The sequence below is a fragment of the Plectropomus leopardus genome, chromosome 18 (assembly GCF_026936395.1).
Source record: "Plectropomus leopardus strain MGB_pleo_1.0 chromosome 18, ASM2693639v1, whole genome shotgun sequence".
Taxonomy (NCBI): Eukaryota; Metazoa; Chordata; class Actinopteri; order Perciformes; family Serranidae; genus Plectropomus; species Plectropomus leopardus.
The window spans coordinates 18,844,433-18,862,709 of NC_142193.1; the positions used below are offsets into that span (position 1 = coordinate 18,844,433).

The 18,277-nt window shown below is 40.6% G+C and overlaps 1 protein-coding gene across 1 annotated transcript in view; it reads right to left on the bottom strand.

The window, feature by feature from the left end:
- The window catches only part of abca3b (ATP binding cassette subfamily A member 3b), a 38,140-nt gene that overhangs the window by 8,079 nt on the left and 11,784 nt on the right, over positions 1–18,277 (bottom strand). The window contains exons 5-23 of the mRNA XM_088091347.1: positions 17,582–17,747; positions 15,610–15,869; positions 15,402–15,518; positions 14,011–14,131; positions 10,604–10,777; positions 10,089–10,270; positions 8,260–8,406; positions 7,243–7,372; positions 6,990–7,144; positions 6,564–6,719; positions 6,250–6,460; positions 5,912–6,062; positions 5,253–5,351; positions 3,252–3,450; positions 2,858–3,164; positions 2,505–2,778; positions 2,130–2,334; positions 1,770–1,986; positions 222–380 (exon numbers count right to left, since the gene is read on the bottom strand). Of these exons, the coding sequence (XP_087947473.1) occupies positions 222–380; positions 1,770–1,986; positions 2,130–2,334; positions 2,505–2,778; positions 2,858–3,164; positions 3,252–3,450; positions 5,253–5,351; positions 5,912–6,062; positions 6,250–6,460; positions 6,564–6,719; positions 6,990–7,144; positions 7,243–7,372; positions 8,260–8,406; positions 10,089–10,270; positions 10,604–10,777; positions 14,011–14,131; positions 15,402–15,518; positions 15,610–15,869; positions 17,582–17,747 (3,430 nt within the window). The remainder of the gene's footprint in view (positions 1–221; positions 381–1,769; positions 1,987–2,129; positions 2,335–2,504; positions 2,779–2,857; positions 3,165–3,251; positions 3,451–5,252; positions 5,352–5,911; positions 6,063–6,249; positions 6,461–6,563; positions 6,720–6,989; positions 7,145–7,242; positions 7,373–8,259; positions 8,407–10,088; positions 10,271–10,603; positions 10,778–14,010; positions 14,132–15,401; positions 15,519–15,609; positions 15,870–17,581; positions 17,748–18,277) is intronic.

Below are 18,277 nucleotides of genomic sequence, written 5' to 3' on the forward strand. Positions count from 1 at the left end.
AATCATTGTCACATAAAAATGAACCACCACCATCATCCCAATATTCAATATGTAATACTGACACCCACATTGTGACTCATTGTTACATAAATATCTTCTATATCGTCACATAATAAATTGTAAATTAAGGTGGTGGACAAAATCTTCATTGTTTTATGACTGAAGTATACACTGCAACACCTCTACTTCAGTCTCTGAGGCAACATTTCGGCAGTACTTACTTAAGATTTGGCACACTTCCCGGGTAAACATGCTGGAGGTGCAGAATGAGATGAATTCGTAGTTCTGATAGAACTGGCTGAAGGACATGCCCAGGCAATAGTTTGGGAAGATGAGAAACACCTTATCCAGTAAGTGTGACATATGCTGCAGGTTCAGCTCTGAAGAATGAAATTCATAAAGACATCATCAACCGGAATGAAAGGGAACATTTTTCTCCTTTTTACATGTTTTTTTTTTAAACATTTTATTCCAATTATCTCCTGATTTTGTTGTGAAATCCCAATATTGAGCAACAGCTATTACTGCTAACTCCCTCATTGACCTGTGTAGCCTTTGTAAAGCCACGTGCCTCCTCATTACCATATAAAAGCCTGCTCCTCTCCACATGTCCACCCAAATCAACCTGTAGGAGTTGCTAGAGCATGATCCCTTACTAGCTTAAATCCAGAAATACTGCACATTGTATTTGATAAGAGACAACGCCAAGCACGAAACACTCAGGCTGGGATTTTAACCCATTTATCTGAAGGAGTGGGTAATTGCTTTTTCCCTTTGTGCCATTCACTGATTGCACTCCAGATGTATTCATCCAAACACAAACACTCCTAAAGTCCTTAAAACTGGCACAAAACATACTTGCCTAAATATAAGACAGAATATGCATGGATAAAAAAATTCCTAATGCTGTAAAAACATCTTGAAAAGAAGCATTTCATGTTTCGGGTCTCATTTTTGTACTAAAACATAGGCCCTCCAGGATATTATGGGTTGTTTTTTTAATTTCATAGCAGGCTTTAAAAAAAATGTGATGTATTACCATATTTTTTCAAATAAAAATTGCAAAAAAATGTTGCTTTACTGTCTTTGATTTGGAGCCAATCACTATGAACATTTGATCAGCTGTTGATGCCGTTCAAAGAAGCACAAAAGACTGTCTGTGTGCTGTTCTCCTGTTTTCTCCTACCTGGTTAGTACAAGCTAACACACCAGCAACAGCTAGCATCCAAGACCGAGCCATGAAACAATCCCAACAATCTCACACCAACAGCAAGAAAACAGCTCCACTCTATCATTAAATCCATTAATTAATGTTGGGTAACATTAGCCATGTGATGCTAACAGTTATCCCTGTCACTGTGTGTGTGACTCTCTAAATAGCCCTGCAGAAGTCTCATGAGAAACAAAGAAAGCTGGCCAAATAGGGGCTGATCAGATGAATATGCTGTGTAGCTCTACATTGAAATGAGATTTTACCCATTTTTAATAGTCAAATTTGTGGTTAAGTTGTTATGAGCTGCAAGGCAAAGCAGAATTCATGAGGACTGGTTGAATGTTAACTGCTGCAACTGTAACATCCTGGAGGGACTAAATGGTACCTCAAGACGACTGATATTGTTCCTTATCTTCAAAAGTTTTTTTCCAAAAACAGCTGTCTGAAAAGAGTGTCCATCTTAACTTTAACATCATCTAAATATACTGTCTCCACTATAGTAATTTGAGACACTCTAAACATCTAAAAGGGCTGGAAGCCCTGTGTCTCCTCTCACCTGGGATGGTCATGATGGTGACAGCCAGAAAGGTGGCTGTGCCAGAGATCATGTTGAAGATGGTGAGGCGTGTGTAGGCAGTAGCGGCAGTGGAGAAGAAGAAGCTGAGCAGGTACATAAGAGGCACGACAGCCCAGCCATACAGCAGCAGTAACAACAACACATCTACCAGGTGGTTGTCTACGAAAGCCTTGATTCCGAATGCCTGAAACACCACCTAAGAGCATAAAATGAGTTGAGACATGGCACAACGTATGCATCAATTTTGCACATGCTGTATTCTCTACCTTGACAGCTCTGTTTACACTAACAGTATCAGTCTCAGTGCCTTTATCTAACATGTAATCACATCATACTGACCAGCATGAGGAGACAGGGCAGCAGAAAGTTGACAAGGTCCCACAACAGGGCAGAAAACCAAAAGTTTGACAGGTAGACGCCGCTGACTTGCTGCACATGCTTGGACTTGATGGAGGACTCTGTTACAAGCAGCAGGGCAAATGTGCTGGACAGGGAGGCCATACCATACATGAGGTTGATGGCAATGGCGAAGCCTGTCTTGCTCCTAAAAATGAGAGAGAAAAGAATGAGACAATCAGGAGAGAAAAAAAGAGGAGGAGCTAAGAAGGGGTTTGACGACAGAGGAGAGATGAAGAAAGCCAGAAAGAGACGTAAAGTGACTGAGAAGAAAACAAAAATAATGTTGGAACTCTTTATTTCTTCTCCACCACTCACTCTGTGAGCTGGCTCTGGGCGGTCTCAGACACGTTGCGTGGCATGGGATAGTTGCCAGTCTGGATGGAGGCATTCGGCCCTGCTAGAAGTTTGTACAGAGCATTGTCCACCATCATGAGGGCCGTGGCAGGTGTATGGTAGCCCTCGTTGTTGAAGTAGGCTGTTGCTTCTGCATATTGGCTGCTGCTGCCACGGAAAGCAGCACCCACCACACAGCGTTCATTAAAGACACCTCCTTCCTCCTCTGCCTGGGTCAGGATGTAGTCAGTAAAGTCTGAAGAAAAGGAGCACACGGTTAGTTAATACTTAGGTAGGCATTAAAGTGAGGTTCCTGTCTCTCTCACTGTGCTCACCTGTGATATTGATGAGCTGGCCCTGCTGTTCAGGTAGCTGTGAACTGTATGTTTGTGCCAGGGCAGCAGCCAGGGGTCCCACCCCCGGCGGCAGAGCCACAGGGACCCTGGTGGAACCATAGCGGCTGAGTGCCAGCCTCAGCTGAGGAGCATTCTGGTGGTTGGGAAGGGTTCGTGCCACGACTAAGGCCACAACGGTGAAGACCAAAGGGACCAAGAACTGAGCCACCATCACCTTCCAGTTTCTCCAGCTGTACAGCGCCCTCTTCAGGAACATGGCATAAAACTGTTGCAAGTGTAGTCTGACCTGATGGGAGAGAAAGGGGGAATGTGAGCAAAATGAACAACATGCAGAAATATAAAACATAACAAGCATCAGATCTTCTTCTCTCACCCCAGTGTTTAGCTTGATGTTGGAGCAGTCCTCTGAGATGAGTGTGCCACTGTCTGTGAAATCAGTGGCGTCGGTCATGCCGCTGATGCTGCTGGCATCATCTGTGGTCCAGTCATGGGAGCGCCTCTCATGTTGATACTGCAGGGCTGGCAGCTGGATTGCCTGGATGTCCAAACTAGAATCCACCAACTTTCCCACCCTGAACACACAAATCGATCTGTTGTTACACGTCAACTTACTGGAAACAGGAACAAATGGTGCACATAATAAGACAACAGGTTTTTGTAACTATTTATGATGAATTCCAGGAAGCAGATGGTCTCTGTATAAACCTAAATCTACAGCAGTATCAGTGTGATCCCAGTTAGATCTTCCTACAAGTCCAGCATCTTTGACCTTTTTGATTTAAAATCATCACAACATTTGATAATTAGATATCTTGAGTTATGGCCAAAAACATGTTTCGTGAGGTCACAGTGACCTTTGAATACCAATTTCTCATCCTTGAGTTCAAATGGACATTTGTGCCAAATGTGAAGGCGTTCTTGAGATATTGCATTCATGAGAATGACATAAGCAGAAGGTCACAGTGACTTTGACCCCAGTACCAACTAAATCTAATCAGCTCTTTGTTGAGTCCAAGTGGATGTCTGCGCCAAATTTGAGGAAATTCCCTCAAGCTCAAGGAAATCTTTATTATCCCGATGGGGGTAATTTACTATACGTTTACTGTTTAAAGTGTTCTTTAGATACGGTGTTCATGAGACTGAGACAGGTCACAGTGAGGTCACAGTGACATTGACCTTTGACCACCAAAATCCAATCAGTTCATTGTTGAGTCCATGTGGATGTTTGTGCCATATTTGAATGAATTCCCTCATGGTGCTCTTGAGATATTGCTTTAAGCATAATGAGATGTGCATACAAACAACGAGAAAATGTAATGCTTTTAGATACAGTTATCAGCAGCACAGCGGCATGAAAAAGTCTGAATGGTAGCAGTATTGCTGTCTAACTGACACTGAATTTTACTTGGCTACAAAATACTGCACACCAGAAGGAGCTAAACGACCAAATGTTCGATGAGCAGCTTTTCTTGGTGTCATGTTTGATGTTTGGTGTTTATAGCCAGAATACACTGATGGAATCTCTGTATGACTCATAAATGTGAGACAGACATTCTTGGCAGCAACAATTACAATAATATACACTCATGCTAGTAGAAGTAGCATTCAGTATTAGCAGTCTGCAGTAAAAAGGGCTCTCCGGCTTGTTGCCACAGACACACATATGAAGTCCACAGGGAAGCGGGAATAACTACTCAGCGAGCAGCAGGCATCTGGGACTGAAATGTGTGAGCATCAGCCATAGCACTGATCTGCATGTACACTAAAGTGAAAATTATTCCTTTTCACACAAAGATGTAGCTCAATGTAAGTGTCATAGATTCCAAAACAGATATATGACTGCTATAACAGGTATTTTGTAAGTTAAAGTAGTATATGAAAACCACTTTTTCTACATTATTAAGTCTCCTCTTGTACATTAAAATGATTTATTTGTTGCTAAATTGAAAATGTGCCTTGCAGTAGGAGAGTTACTCCTTGAGTCAGATCCTACTGATATGGAAAATTAGACAGAAACATTCACTGTTTTTCCTGTTGTTGTTATGTATTCTTCACTAATGGCAGATTTGTTTGCTACTTAATTTTTTCTTTTATTTTGTTATTTTTATTGCTGTTTCCAACGTTTGACAGACATTGCTGCTAGTTATTTGTTTTTAAGGAATTTATCGTATTATTGCGATGGCTATCATATGTTACATATACTTTTAGCCAACTAATGTGAATTCAGGGCATTGCATTTAAAGATCTTAATGCTCACTCAATTTTCCCAGAATAAACAATGGTTTAAAGATGATGATGATTTAAAAGCTTTCTGTGAACAAGCTTTTAGGCTATGCATTTGAGTCACATATTCAGCTATGTCTTGCTTTCCTACCTGAGAAAAACTTCCTCCATAGTGGTTACCGAAGCTCCATAGCTGGCAATGCCCAGTTCCTCTCTGTTCATCTCCAGCTCAGCAAACAACAGCTCAAACCTAAGAGCAAACACACAAAAAATGCATCAGGGAATCACATTGCACACTACTGTACCTCACAGTGGGATGAAACTATCACTCAATATTACAATATGAGCTTTTGATGAGTCTAAGCTTCCAAATCTCTCTCTCAGTGCTCCAATCTAATCATCAGTGGTAAGTGTCACTGTGGAGCGGACGTCTGATTTGTAGAGAGAAAAGTATTGATTTTTCAGTACATAAAAAGAGCATAAAACAAGGTAACAGGAGAGATGGTTATGAAGGAAAAATAACCTGAAGCAAGAGAGAAATTCAAAGGTCAAGATTCACCATTTCAGTAGATATTAACCACATTGATTCTGTTTTTTTCGTATTGCTCTAATGAAAATATAAAGAGTTTGAAGCTTGGAGCAAAAGAGAAAAATAGCCTGTATTTATTGTAATTATACAACTAGTGTAGGTTGGTCACTTTCAGTCAATATGTTCGCGCAGGAGGGTCTTTCTACCCTTTAGTCCACTTCATACTTCACACTGTGTTATTGTGAGTAATCTATATATGAACAAATACCTGACAGACTCACCTGCTGGTGCTTTCTTTGGGCAAGATGTATGAAAGCTCGGCCCCCGCACTACTCTCCAGTGTGGCATTAGGAACATACATGTGGACAAGGCGGGTGATCTCGGACACGTTACAAAGAGCGTCCTTTACTATCACCATGTGGTAGCCAGCACCTGGGGAGTAGAAGAAAGGAAGAGGCATGTATAATTAGTTGTAATGACCTTGTATGTTCCCACTTTTAATACTGGATTTTCATCTCTCCTGAATGTCCAGGTCTGCTATATAAACCAAGGTAACAGCAGTACTCAACATCACAACTGATGGGACATCGTGCTGCAGCTATCACCACTCTTCACTTACCATATTTGTTCTTAAGGAAGAGTGGCGACCCGCAGCACTGCAGCTCTCCTCCTGCCATGATTGCGATGCGGTCACCAAGTAGGTCTGCCTCGTCCATAAAGTGCGTGGTGAGCAGGATGGTGCGACCGCGCTTCTCCCCTTGCAGAAGGTCCCAGGTGGCACGTCGAGCTGATGGGTCCATACCTGATGTGGGCTCATCTAACATCACCACCTGGAGACACATAAAATAAAAGATGGAAAGAAGAGACAAGTTAATGTGGAGGAAGGATGGGACAAAAATAATAAGACAGAATAATGCTCATGAAGTTGTTCACCTTGGAGTCTCCAATGAGTGCAATGCCAATAGAGAGTTTTCTCTTCATGCCACCTGAGAGAGTCTTGGAGCGAGCCTGTCTCTTGTCCTCAAGGTTCAGGATACGGATAATCCGGTCTACTTCATCTGGAATCTTGTCTTTGGAAAAGCCTTTCAGCTGAAAATCGAGCAGATAGACACACCTATGATTTACATATTGTTGTCTTAAACCTATCAGACAGTTTCAACAATAACATGTCATTTTAAACTTTGTAAAGATAGAATTAATGGCACAGTGACTGTACTGAATTACACTGAAGGGGTACCTAATAGATTTAGCAGGAGAAAAATAAAGTAATGACTACATAGCAAGAACAAAGATTCAGCTTCAGTATATACTGTATATGTGTGTGTGTTTTTGTGTATAGGTGCATGACTGTGTGAGCACCTGTGCATAGAAGAGTAGATGCTCTCTGACAGTAAGGTTATCAAACAGTACATCATGCTGTGGGCAGAGTCCCAGACTGCGGCGGATCAGAGCCATGTCCTGACAGATATCGTAACCGTTGATATAGGCCCTGCCACTGGTGGGAGGAAACAACCCTGCAACAAACACACAGAAGCAGTCATTTCAGATTATTTAGGTGCCATGTAGTATGCTTGAATGCGCGTGTGTAAACTGATGTGTTTCAGAAGGTCACCTGTCAGCATGGACAGTGTCGTGGTCTTCCCAGCACCATTGTGTCCCAGCAGCACCGTGATCTGTCCCTCAAACATGTTCACCGTAAGATCCCGCACAGCCTGTCGTGTCTTGTTGCCCACTTTAAATTCCTGCAGAGCCGATACACCCGAAACATTTATGTGTGTTACCAGAGTAGAGTAGGATTATTGGTTGTATGCCTCAACCAACCAGTCAAGTTGGAGTGTACATACATGTCAGTGTGTGGTGAAAACTTAAAGAAATGTGATAAAAGCTATTAAGTGTATTTTTTTGGTGAAACATGGATATCTTACAAACCTCTTTCCTCCAGCAGCACAGAACCTCCTTACAATCAGCGATCAAATATTATGTCACCAATTCAGTACCTGATGAAATGTCTCCCCTTCTGTTCCTCAGTTATGATGTTGAATAATGGCAAGAAAAGTATTTTTGCATTATGACATTATGACATCATACTGAAGTTCACCTTTGACCTTTTGCATACAAAATGTCATCACTTCATTATTTTATCCAATTAGACATTTGTGTGAAATTTTGTCATAATCAGGGTTTAAATTACTGAGTTATGGCCAAAAACAATGTTTTGTGAAGTCACAGTGACCTTTGATAACCAAATTTAATCAGTTCATGATGATTCTAAGTGGATTGTGCCAAATTTGAACAAATCCCCACCTGCTTTCACGAGAATTGGACAGACATGAAGTCAGAGTGCCCTTAACCTTTGACTATCAAAATCTAATTAGTTCGTCTTTGAGTCCACATGGACGTTTTTGCCAAATTAAGAGGAAATTTGTTCGAGGTTTTTCTCAGATATCTGGTTAACATGAATCTGAAAAGATATGATGGGAAGACACATTGTTGCTTATTTTCCATCTCACTACTGCAGGAGATCCTTTAATGACTGGCGAAATTTTGTTTTTGAAACTTGCATCTGAACCCCTTTACAGTAATGGAGTCTGACTTTGTTTCCCCAATGGATGTCTGTTTTGCTGCTAACCTTAGCGAGGTGTTTAATCTTGACCCCGGAGACGAGTCCAGCAGGTTCCTCCTCTATAAACTCCCCTTTCAGAGCCTTTTCTGCATCTTCTTCTTCCTCTTTCTCATTCACCAAAGCCATGCGGGGGCTGCTGCACCAATATGAAGGCTGATGAAGATGAGACGAGAATGTGAGGGATCAAAAAGTGGTAGAAAAAGGAGTGGGGTGAAACAGGCTTCAACCAAATGGTAGAAAATAGTGAATTATAATTCCAGTGTTCATTTCTAACCTATTTCCACAAGATATTTCATAGAATTAAAGTTAAAAAATTGCGCAACGTATTACACAAGCTGTACCTATGTCTTTCTCAAAAGCTTTTTCAAGGAAGCAAAGTAAATTACAGGATGCAACAAGGGAAGCAGAGGAACAGGATAATTCAGAAAAACACAAAAAAGAGAGGCGGGCCGATATTAACATTGTTCAGCGTACATGAACAATGTTAATGTCAGCCCGCTCTCTCTTTCTTACATTAGAGGGGACTGTTTCCCGACCAAACCTCCTTCTGGTGCACTTCCTAAGAACCAGAGTCAAACCTCCACTTTCTAAATCTCACACCCACACATACAATGGACATAAAGTGCGTCAACATCTAAACCACACCCTGCTGGCAGTCTCTTGAATTCCTACTGGGAAATGGGCTAGCATGAGTTTATTTTTGTGTGTGTGTGTGTGTGTGTGTGAAGGCACGTCATTTCGTGATCGTCCATAGTTGTTATAAACATAAACCTTATTTGTGTTGGCCACACAGACTCAGACGCTTCCTGTTATTCTAGCCAGCTGAACTCAAGGACTTCCTGCGGCCGATAAATTGTGTCCTCACTTTTTAAATCCCATCCGCTGTCACTATATCAGAGCCACTTTCACTGAGTGCAGCAATTTCTTTTAATCTGAGGCCATTTTTCTCTTACAGGAGACCTCAACCTTGCAACTACCTGATGGCGCTGTAAGTGCTGAAAACCATCCACTTGCAGCATTTGTTCACATGTTGATGTGTCTGTACAACACAATGTAAAAGCCACACATCAGACCTGGGTTCAATTCCTGTTAGTAACAGTTCCTTTAAGAGGCATTAAGTATCATGTTCCTCATTAAGATGCATAAGCAAGCATGTGTAAGAAATCTTTAGAAACCCAAGGGCAAATAGCTTTTCATCTACTAGTACTGGAGAAAATGTGATATATATATTTCTAGTTTATACAAAAATCCATGCTCACAAGCTTAGGTATGTTAAAAATAATATTATAAATGGGTTTTAATTTGTTAATTTTGAGTTTTGTAATATTACAGGTGCTTGTGCTTGCATGTGCAGCTCTCATGACAGTGTCAACGCGCCCTAATACCTCTGTTACTTATGTACATTTGTAAATATTTTACTACTACTTTTACTACTACTAAATATTTTTTTAATTTATGAACAATTATTTCTTAAAATCAACAAAGGAAGAAGCTTTCAAAACAGCTGTTGTAGCATGTCACATGCAGAGCACTATGTCATCAAATTTTACCCATGTGTGGGCCAAAAAACACAGAAAGAATATATTCATTTCAGCCACAGAAATACAATCAGATTAAGTGTGTATGGTTATTCTGTGCTGATATTTTACTATTGAATGGATTATAGCGGGGTTGCACCACCAGTCTCAGCCAAATTGAAACCACTTTGCCATCAGGCCAGTCTTTTCTGATTAAGGCTGTTACATGAGGCATTTTTATTGTGAAATATTAGAATACAATACCCCAGTGAATTTGTGTGGGCGTGCAAATGTGAGCTGCTTAGTTTTGATGCATACCAGTACAAAGAAGTAAGATGGTAGAGGCACTCCGTACTCTCCAGGAAAAACTGCCTCCATGTACCAGGCCACCAGCCCATAAAACACAGCGTCAAACAGCAGCAAGCCCAACACCTGGGCCAAGGAGAAGTCATCATCCACCGTCACAGAGTCAAACATGTTTGACCACTGGATTCCCGTTCCTACAGAGGGGAGAGAGAAACATTTTTAAAATACGGTTTTGTGGGGCACGCAGGGGCTCAGCTGGTGCCCCAGGTTTGACTCCAGCCTCGGCCCTTTGCTGCATGTTGTCCCCTCTCTCTCCCCCTTTCACACTGACTCTGTTCTATCCATTAAAGGCCAAAAATATCTTTAAAAAAAATATATATATATATAAATATATATATATACATATATATATATATATGGTTTTGTAATAAATAAACAGGGAAACTGACCCCAACTTCCAAATATAAACAGACAGTTCAAAATGTATGGAGTGTGAAATTCAATTTGACCATAACCTTAAGTCTTACCTTTGCCTTCAAACATCCCTATGAGCTGAGCTCCCATGGCCATGGCCACGTTGGAGATGAGGCAGGCTGACACCTTCTGTGCATGGCTCAGCAAGTCGTAGCGTGGCCACAGGAACAAATAAGGCAGGTAGCTCAGGAAATAGATGAAGCCGCCCGCTGCTGCTGCCACATTAGCTGGAATCGGAACCAGAAAGGAAAGAAGACAGGTTGAACAATATTAAGACTTGTGTAGCCTTAAGATAGTGAACTGAACAGCGCAATCATCACTCTTATCACTCTTTGGCTGTCACAGTTACAGCAGGTGATCATTGCTGTGCTGCTAGACAAGCTCACACACGCATGCACGCACGCGCGCGTGCACACACACACACACACACACACACACACACACATGCATTGGAGACCGAAGCAAAAGCAAAAGGTAACAGGTGAATTACTATGTGAAGAAAGTTGCTTTTGCTGCAAAAACCTATTTCACTGATTGACGGCGACAGTCTGAGAGAGCTGTTCAGATGAAGCATTACTGCGAGATGAGGAAAGAAAGTTGAGTGCTGTGGATGAGGCCAATAAAGGACTTTAAGGGCTGTTTTTGCTTTTCATTTCTAAATAGCAGGACAAGACTTCTCAAAAGAGCACTTGTGGCAAACAATGTGACATTCTGAGCCTGTGTGGAACACACATTGAGTAAGTGCCCTTACCTACTCCTAAAAAGTACATCAGTGGGCGCAGAGAAGTGTCCAGATAGCTGTTCACACAAAGACAGCTAAGAGGGAAATAAAATCTTTGTTCAAAAATGGGCACTAAAGGAACTTTTCTGTTGGTTTGGCCTATTTCCTGTAAAAGCCTTTTATTTCTGCCTCTTTCCTCTTTGCTCAAATCATTTCTTATAAGGAACTCTCAAGGGCTGTATCAACTCAGAATTACGTCAGTCAAATCAGATTTGGCTGTTGAATATGAATATTTGACAATCCTTTCGTGTTTTTCCATGGAGAGTTTTGGGAGTTTGAAACATAGACTGTATAAATAATGGACATAGCTACAGAGATGTTTTTTTGGACTACCATTTTGAAGCTTCAAGTTTGACATTTTGCTGTCGCCATCTTGTTTTCATGGAATCAGAAGTGACCATATTTGGAAAAAAAGGCTGAAGCTGTGGAGGAGTGAGTGGTGGATCTGACTTACAGACTGTAGCAACGCCTCACAGACAGCCTGTCACTAAACCAGCTCGACCCTTAAATATGCTGAAATTTGGGCCTTAGCAAATTGAAAATGGGTGAGTTATAAAAACAAAAAATATTCCGCTCATACAGCTGTCATAGATATTGAAATTAGTTACAGAGACGAAAACAATTTTTTGTACCAGGCTGTAAACTATATAAATGAGATTATATACCGTCTTAGATATTGGATATTGTTATATTGTGATATGGAATAAATGGTGTTTTTTTTCCTGATTTTGAATTTTCAGTAAAGTAGGTACTTTTCTCAACTTGCCAGACAGTTCTACTTTTTTTAATACTTGCCTTTACCCAGTTAATGATATTTTCTACATCACTAATGATTATAGATCAAAAATTTAATTGTGTTAATATTTTTTCAAAGTAGGCTAACAATATACAATATTGTCACATCCAATAGGGAATTTGGAGGAAAAAAATTGGATTGTTCGATTCTGTCTCCCAGTTTTAGCATTAATTAAGTGCTTTTTGAGGAGATTTAAAAATACCGAGATAAAGCCAAAAAATATCGCAATATAATTTGCAGGCCATATCGCCCAGCCCTACCGCTTAGTTTAAACAGGGTTTGGCAGGAAGTTCAAAGTGACAGCTACATTCACATATAAAAGTAAACAAGCCAATTTAGCCCTTCGAGCTAATGCTAACTGAACCAATGACATATCGGAACTGTGCCAAGACTAGATATCAAGCAAAAGCCAGAAACTGTATCATATTAACTCACTGCAAGCTGTAAAATCACCACTTCTGAGCAGAAGGCAGACAATAATGTTATCCTGGAGCCTGAAAGGACAAAGCCTCTCTTCCTCTGGGCAGCTGCCTCCATCTCACTCAGACTCACTCTGGGTCTGCAGCTGCCTGGAGAGCAGTGTCAGAGCGAGGAACACTCACTCTGCAGCTAAATCTGGGGACCAAAATATCCCAAGGAGTAGGCTAAACTGCACACTACCAAAAAAACAACTGCTCTTCTTAAAGAATCTCTGAGGGGTCTCCAAGTGATACTTTTAATCTTTGATTTTAGGTGGTAGCCATACAAAATTCTCATCTTTGTGTTTTGATGACTATGAATTTTTTGCTCAGTATCAGAGGGGAAAACAAAATTATGCAGTTTCTTTAGTTCAAGTTATTGATTCAGCAGTAACTGATGCAATTTAAATGACTCAGGTCAGGCTGTAAAATTCCACATACTGGATACTACTTAATGGGCCAGAGACAGACCCGGAGGAGGGATGGGAAAAAGCAAGAAGAAGAAAAGAAGAGCAGGACAGGGTTTTAAAATTTTACAAGTACCTTGGCTCATAATGTCAAAGCAAAATAGGAAAACTGTCTGAGCAAGTGACAGAGCAGATTACACTGCTAAAGAGGACAGAAATACAATATGATTAATGTGAAGAGAAATTCAATACATCAGGCTTTTATCTGTCCTCTCTGACTCAGCCCCTCGGGACAAAAGGCTTTAAGGCTTACTTCAAACTGATTATAATCAGGTGGATTTTTCTTATAATGGTAGTTAAAAATAAAGCCAAAGAAGACCATGAACTACAGCATTGCTAAGCAAGTTCTGATGTGCAATTGCTTTGCCGAAGGCTGCATAAAACAGACGCCGTGAGAAGTGCTTTCAGCCTGAGCTGCTTTGTTGCAAAAAGCTGGGGGGAGATGGTTTCATTCAGATGCCGGTCTGAATGAGAGAGAGTATAAAGAGGGAAAGAGAAGAGGAACATGAGGAAGGAGAGATTGGATTAAAATAGTTTTCTTTATCGTCGTGTTGGTCAGGCTGGACACAGTGTTTTCTTTTCATGAGGGTGAAGACAGAAAGAGCTCAGAACTACTCAATATAAGAAACTTAGTTTCTAAAGTAAACTGAACCTTTCTCTTCACCAGGAAAAGTTTCATGTCGGAACTAGCTCACCTAGCACCTCTAAGTTAGCTAACATTACAGCTCAGCCGAGGAGGACACCATTGATGTTTACATCTCGCACCGTCACAAGTACTAGCCCATAAGTAGATGCACGCTTCCTTTAGGAAAATCGACATCTGAGAGAGCACACAGTGTTGCACGTAATTAACATTTCCGCAAAATGGAGCCCACAGAGTACTGTTGAAAGGGCATCTCTGTCCTCTGTCAATAATTATTATTCAGAACAGAGTGGAAACACACACAAAAACACATACCTCGAGAGAAGAAGGCACTAATCATGAAGCTGAAGTTGATGGTGGCCACAGTGAAGACGAGCAGGAAGACAAAGACCAGTGTGGGGTCACTGTAGGTCAGCACTGCTCCGTTAGGGCTCACCTAAAACAACAGTTAAAAACATGCAACTTAAGTGCATCGTTGTGATGTGAAAATGGACGTGATCATGATGTGTGAAACAAACTAATTCCTGCAATTTATGTTGCAATCAGAGCATTAGTCACTACACTGCTCAATTATTAGGATTTGGTTAGTATAATAAACTTTTTGAAAATTATAAATTTCTCATTTTCACTTTTTTTTCTTGGTTTTAGACGTTCCAAAAACGTTGGGGCCGGACGATATATCAATATTATATTGATATTGTGTTATGAGACAAGATAGCGCCTTAAGATTTTGGATATAGTGATATCAGGAGGAGAGAATTTCCACACAGTGTGGGCAGGATTTCTTTCTTCTCTGACACTTTCTCCTACGCACCTGTCTACCAAAAGAAAGAAAGTGAGGATTTCTGAACTTGCCAGACTGTTCCAGCTTTTTCTGTTATGTTCCTTTCCTCACTTAGTGGTTATTTTCACATTACTGATGACTATTTATCAAAACTCTTGATGTTGTTTTGACGCAACAATATCACTGCAATATTGATATCTATAGATATTTAGTCAAAAAGACTGTGATATTTGATTTTCTCCAAAGTGCCAAGCCCTGTTGTAAAACACAAACTCCTGTGTCTTATTAGTTAAGTAAAGTTTGATTAGGCAGTTTCATTTTGGTGTCATTGAGCAAAAATCTAATTGGTACATAATCAAATTCCAGTGGGCCTCTGCACCTCCTCTCAACTCTGTTTTCATGTTGTTTATTTTTTCTTTCATTTTTATTGTGTTCTTATTTGTGACTTTTAAAAAACCACAGCTTCAAAAATACAGATTATTTTCCAATACTTACCAATCATAATGCCTGTGTAATGCAGACATAGTACAATTTACTGGATAATTGCATTTCTTTTCTTTCCTCTACTTTCTTTTTTTCCCTTGTTGGTTTTGTTAAAAAAAACAAAACAAAACAAAAAAAGTCACTGGTCAATTTAGAGAAAAGGGCGTTCCTACTGGTTGTTCTACAAATGCAGATGCCTGTGCACATCTGTTCAATGAAAGCCTGATTCAATGGCAGAGAATCATGCAGAAAAAGTTGCTATTCCAGCATTAGCAACAACTGCCTACACTGCATAGCAACACAATAAAATCAACCCAGTATCATCTAATGTAAATGATTCTGTTTTATCTTTTACTTATCTAGGAAGCTTAAATATTGTGTTAAGGTATTTTGTGCTGGAATGTGGCTTTTGAAACAAAGATTCGTAGCACCAACTCACCTGGATACAAAGGAGCAAAGTCACAAAAAAGACTGAAATGGACAGGAAGAGGAAGAACATGAGGAACCAGGCGCTCCAGTGGAGCCAGTTGCTGAGACCCATCATCCTCATGTACTCCTAAAATGCACAAGAAAGGGTAGAAAGTAAGGATTAGTTTCATGATTGCAGCACCAGGAACAACAGCCTGCATGAACACACATAAACAAACCTTGAGCTTCCTTTCCTTCTCCTGCACCACGGCTCGGACTATGTTGAGGGAGGTGTACGTGAAGCTGAGCACCAGTAGCAGGGGCAGCTGGTTCTGAATGGCCAGGATGAAGACGTCATATATAAAGGCAGGGTAAGGAAACCGCGACAGGACCACTCTGGTCTGTCGCAGCAGAGAGGCGGCAGATGTTCTGTTGTAGGAGCGCATGATGGCTCGGTCCACTGCATGCTGCACTGCCAGGAATCCCTCTCGGAAGTACCCTGAAAAGAGAAAAGAGACATAAACACTGAAGAAAATGATGTATAAATGAGTCACGGCACAACCCCTCATACAAAGTGACCTGTTCCACAAGGCACAGTCCATCTAACTGCCCTCTATAAGTTAACAGAAAAATGGGAAAGAGGCCTTGAGGAACAAAAGTGGAGCTGGAGTCGTGAGTTATTATGCATGTGGAGGTTGGAAATTCAGATTCATGGGACTGTAAAAGCTTGTCAGTTCTATTATGCCGTGAGGTTGACTTCATCTTTTGGAGCATGCCTCTTTTGCCCCTTAACTTCACGATTAAAAAAGGTCTGGGCTGCAGCAGAACAGTTTCTTATCTGATGCTATTATTGCAGTTATTTAAAGAGGATCTGTTGTGCCTTTCCTTATTTTCTGTTACATATAAAATGCCACAGTGTCGCATGATCATATTAAACGTGCTTAAAATAATTCAATAGCATCAGGCTTCAGACCGTTCTGAATATTCTGTTTCCAACATTTTTTTTTCTACTTTTGCCACCAGCTGACATCAGCTTGTAACAGATTTCTTTAAATGATCACCTGTTCCATGCACGCTACTGTAAGCATTTAGATTATATAGTGGAGCCCTGCATTGGAATCGGGGTCTCACAAGACCCAATCCAAATCTTGCGGGAGTGGGTGGTGTTAATGTTGCTGTGTTTGGGGGCAGGCGGTCAAAAAAAAAACAGAGGTTAGTTGGGTGAAGTTGGGAAGAAAATCAAAGCTGGAGTTTACAAAGTAAAAGGACAGCAAGGAAAATCAGACACTTGAAATAACTTCAGTATGTTGTTAACAAAGAAAAGAGGGAGCTGGAGTTTATGAGAAGTGTGCTCACATACAACGGGCACAAATCGGTATCTCAGGGTTAAGGAGACACACCTGCTCCTTGCTTTTTTTCCAGGCAGAAATCATTCACAGCGCACTGGGATAAAAGCCATGAGAGAAAAATATATGCTGCACATGATTAAAAACTTTCCATGTCTACAAAGCAGGAACAAAAACACAACACTGCTACATGTAGCTACATGCTAACATCAGTGGAACATAGTCTTGGTTGGAGATGTTAATTTTGCCCTCAATTCGGAACATATTCCTGCTAGAAAATGTCTGCTTGTGAAGATTTTGGACTGTGCTTCTTTGGAGGGAAACTAAAAGAGACAGGTGTTAAAACAGAGCATGTACGAAGTACGAACATGAAAATGAACATAATAGGTCCCCTTTAAACCTGACAGGTCAAACAACTTGAGAAACAAATGTACAGATAAAGTTAAGAGCATTTGGTGCCTGACACCTCGTGAATGCCCCAAAAATGTTGTGAGGGCACATCCTGACAGTGACAAAACTAGATGTGCAGGGCCGTGGTTGCCATGGAAACACAGTCTGAGTAGAGGGCTCTCACCCGAGGGACTGTGAAAAATAAGTGCTTTTCATCAATCATAATCTCTGTCTAAACAGAAAAATAAACTTTTTAATTAACTAAAGCTCATATTAATAACTCCTAAAGGAAATTGAAAGTCTTTAGGAATATATAACATTTACATTTTTTTTGAAAATATTTCTCATGAAGGTATAAAAGCATCAAAGCAGACAGGATGTTTTGGCGACAGAAAGAGGGGCGAAAGAGGAAGTGGGAGAGATAAAGAAAAACAAAGACAAAGAGGGTCAAATTAAAAAAGACAGGGATTCTCACCAGGCGTGCCACCCTCCTTGTCATACTGCTCCCTCGGCCCTGGCAGCTGAAAGAGGGGATAGAGACTGAGCGTGTGCCAGTCCAGGTCACTGTTTGGGTTCAGCTCCGACCGCTCCTTGGGCGGGGCGTTGCGTGGGGTGAAGCTAAAACGCAGATGGTAGCTCACCTGCATATAAGGGTGCAAAAAGAAAGCAGAATCAGTAGATAAGTAAATTATTAGTGTGAATTTCACACAGAAATCAGGGCTGTATTTCAACTTGGCTTTGAGCAGTGTGGTTTAAAACAAGAAGAGAAGATTACAGATAATGAGATTAATAAATTAGTATTTTACAGAGGATTCTGGTCTTGATTGCAAAAAAAACCTATAACAGCCTTCTTGTTAAAGCCACAGCCCCCCAGCAGGATAAAAAATGTCTTAAGTATGGGAAAAAAATCACAGCAAGATTGCATGCTTTTTTTTTTTCAATTTTATAACCTTATAATAGAATGACTATCACTGTTTTGTTATACATTTATGTATATTTTGTGTGCTCTTTTTATCACACTGAGTGGTAAACTATGGGTTATGATCCAGGTGTATTTTGGAAAGTTATAGCAGTATAGAAGATATATTTATCACTCTGGACATGAAAAGAGTACAACAAGTATGTGAATATTATGGTCTTGTGATTTGTGTAGAATAGATAAAAAGTTACA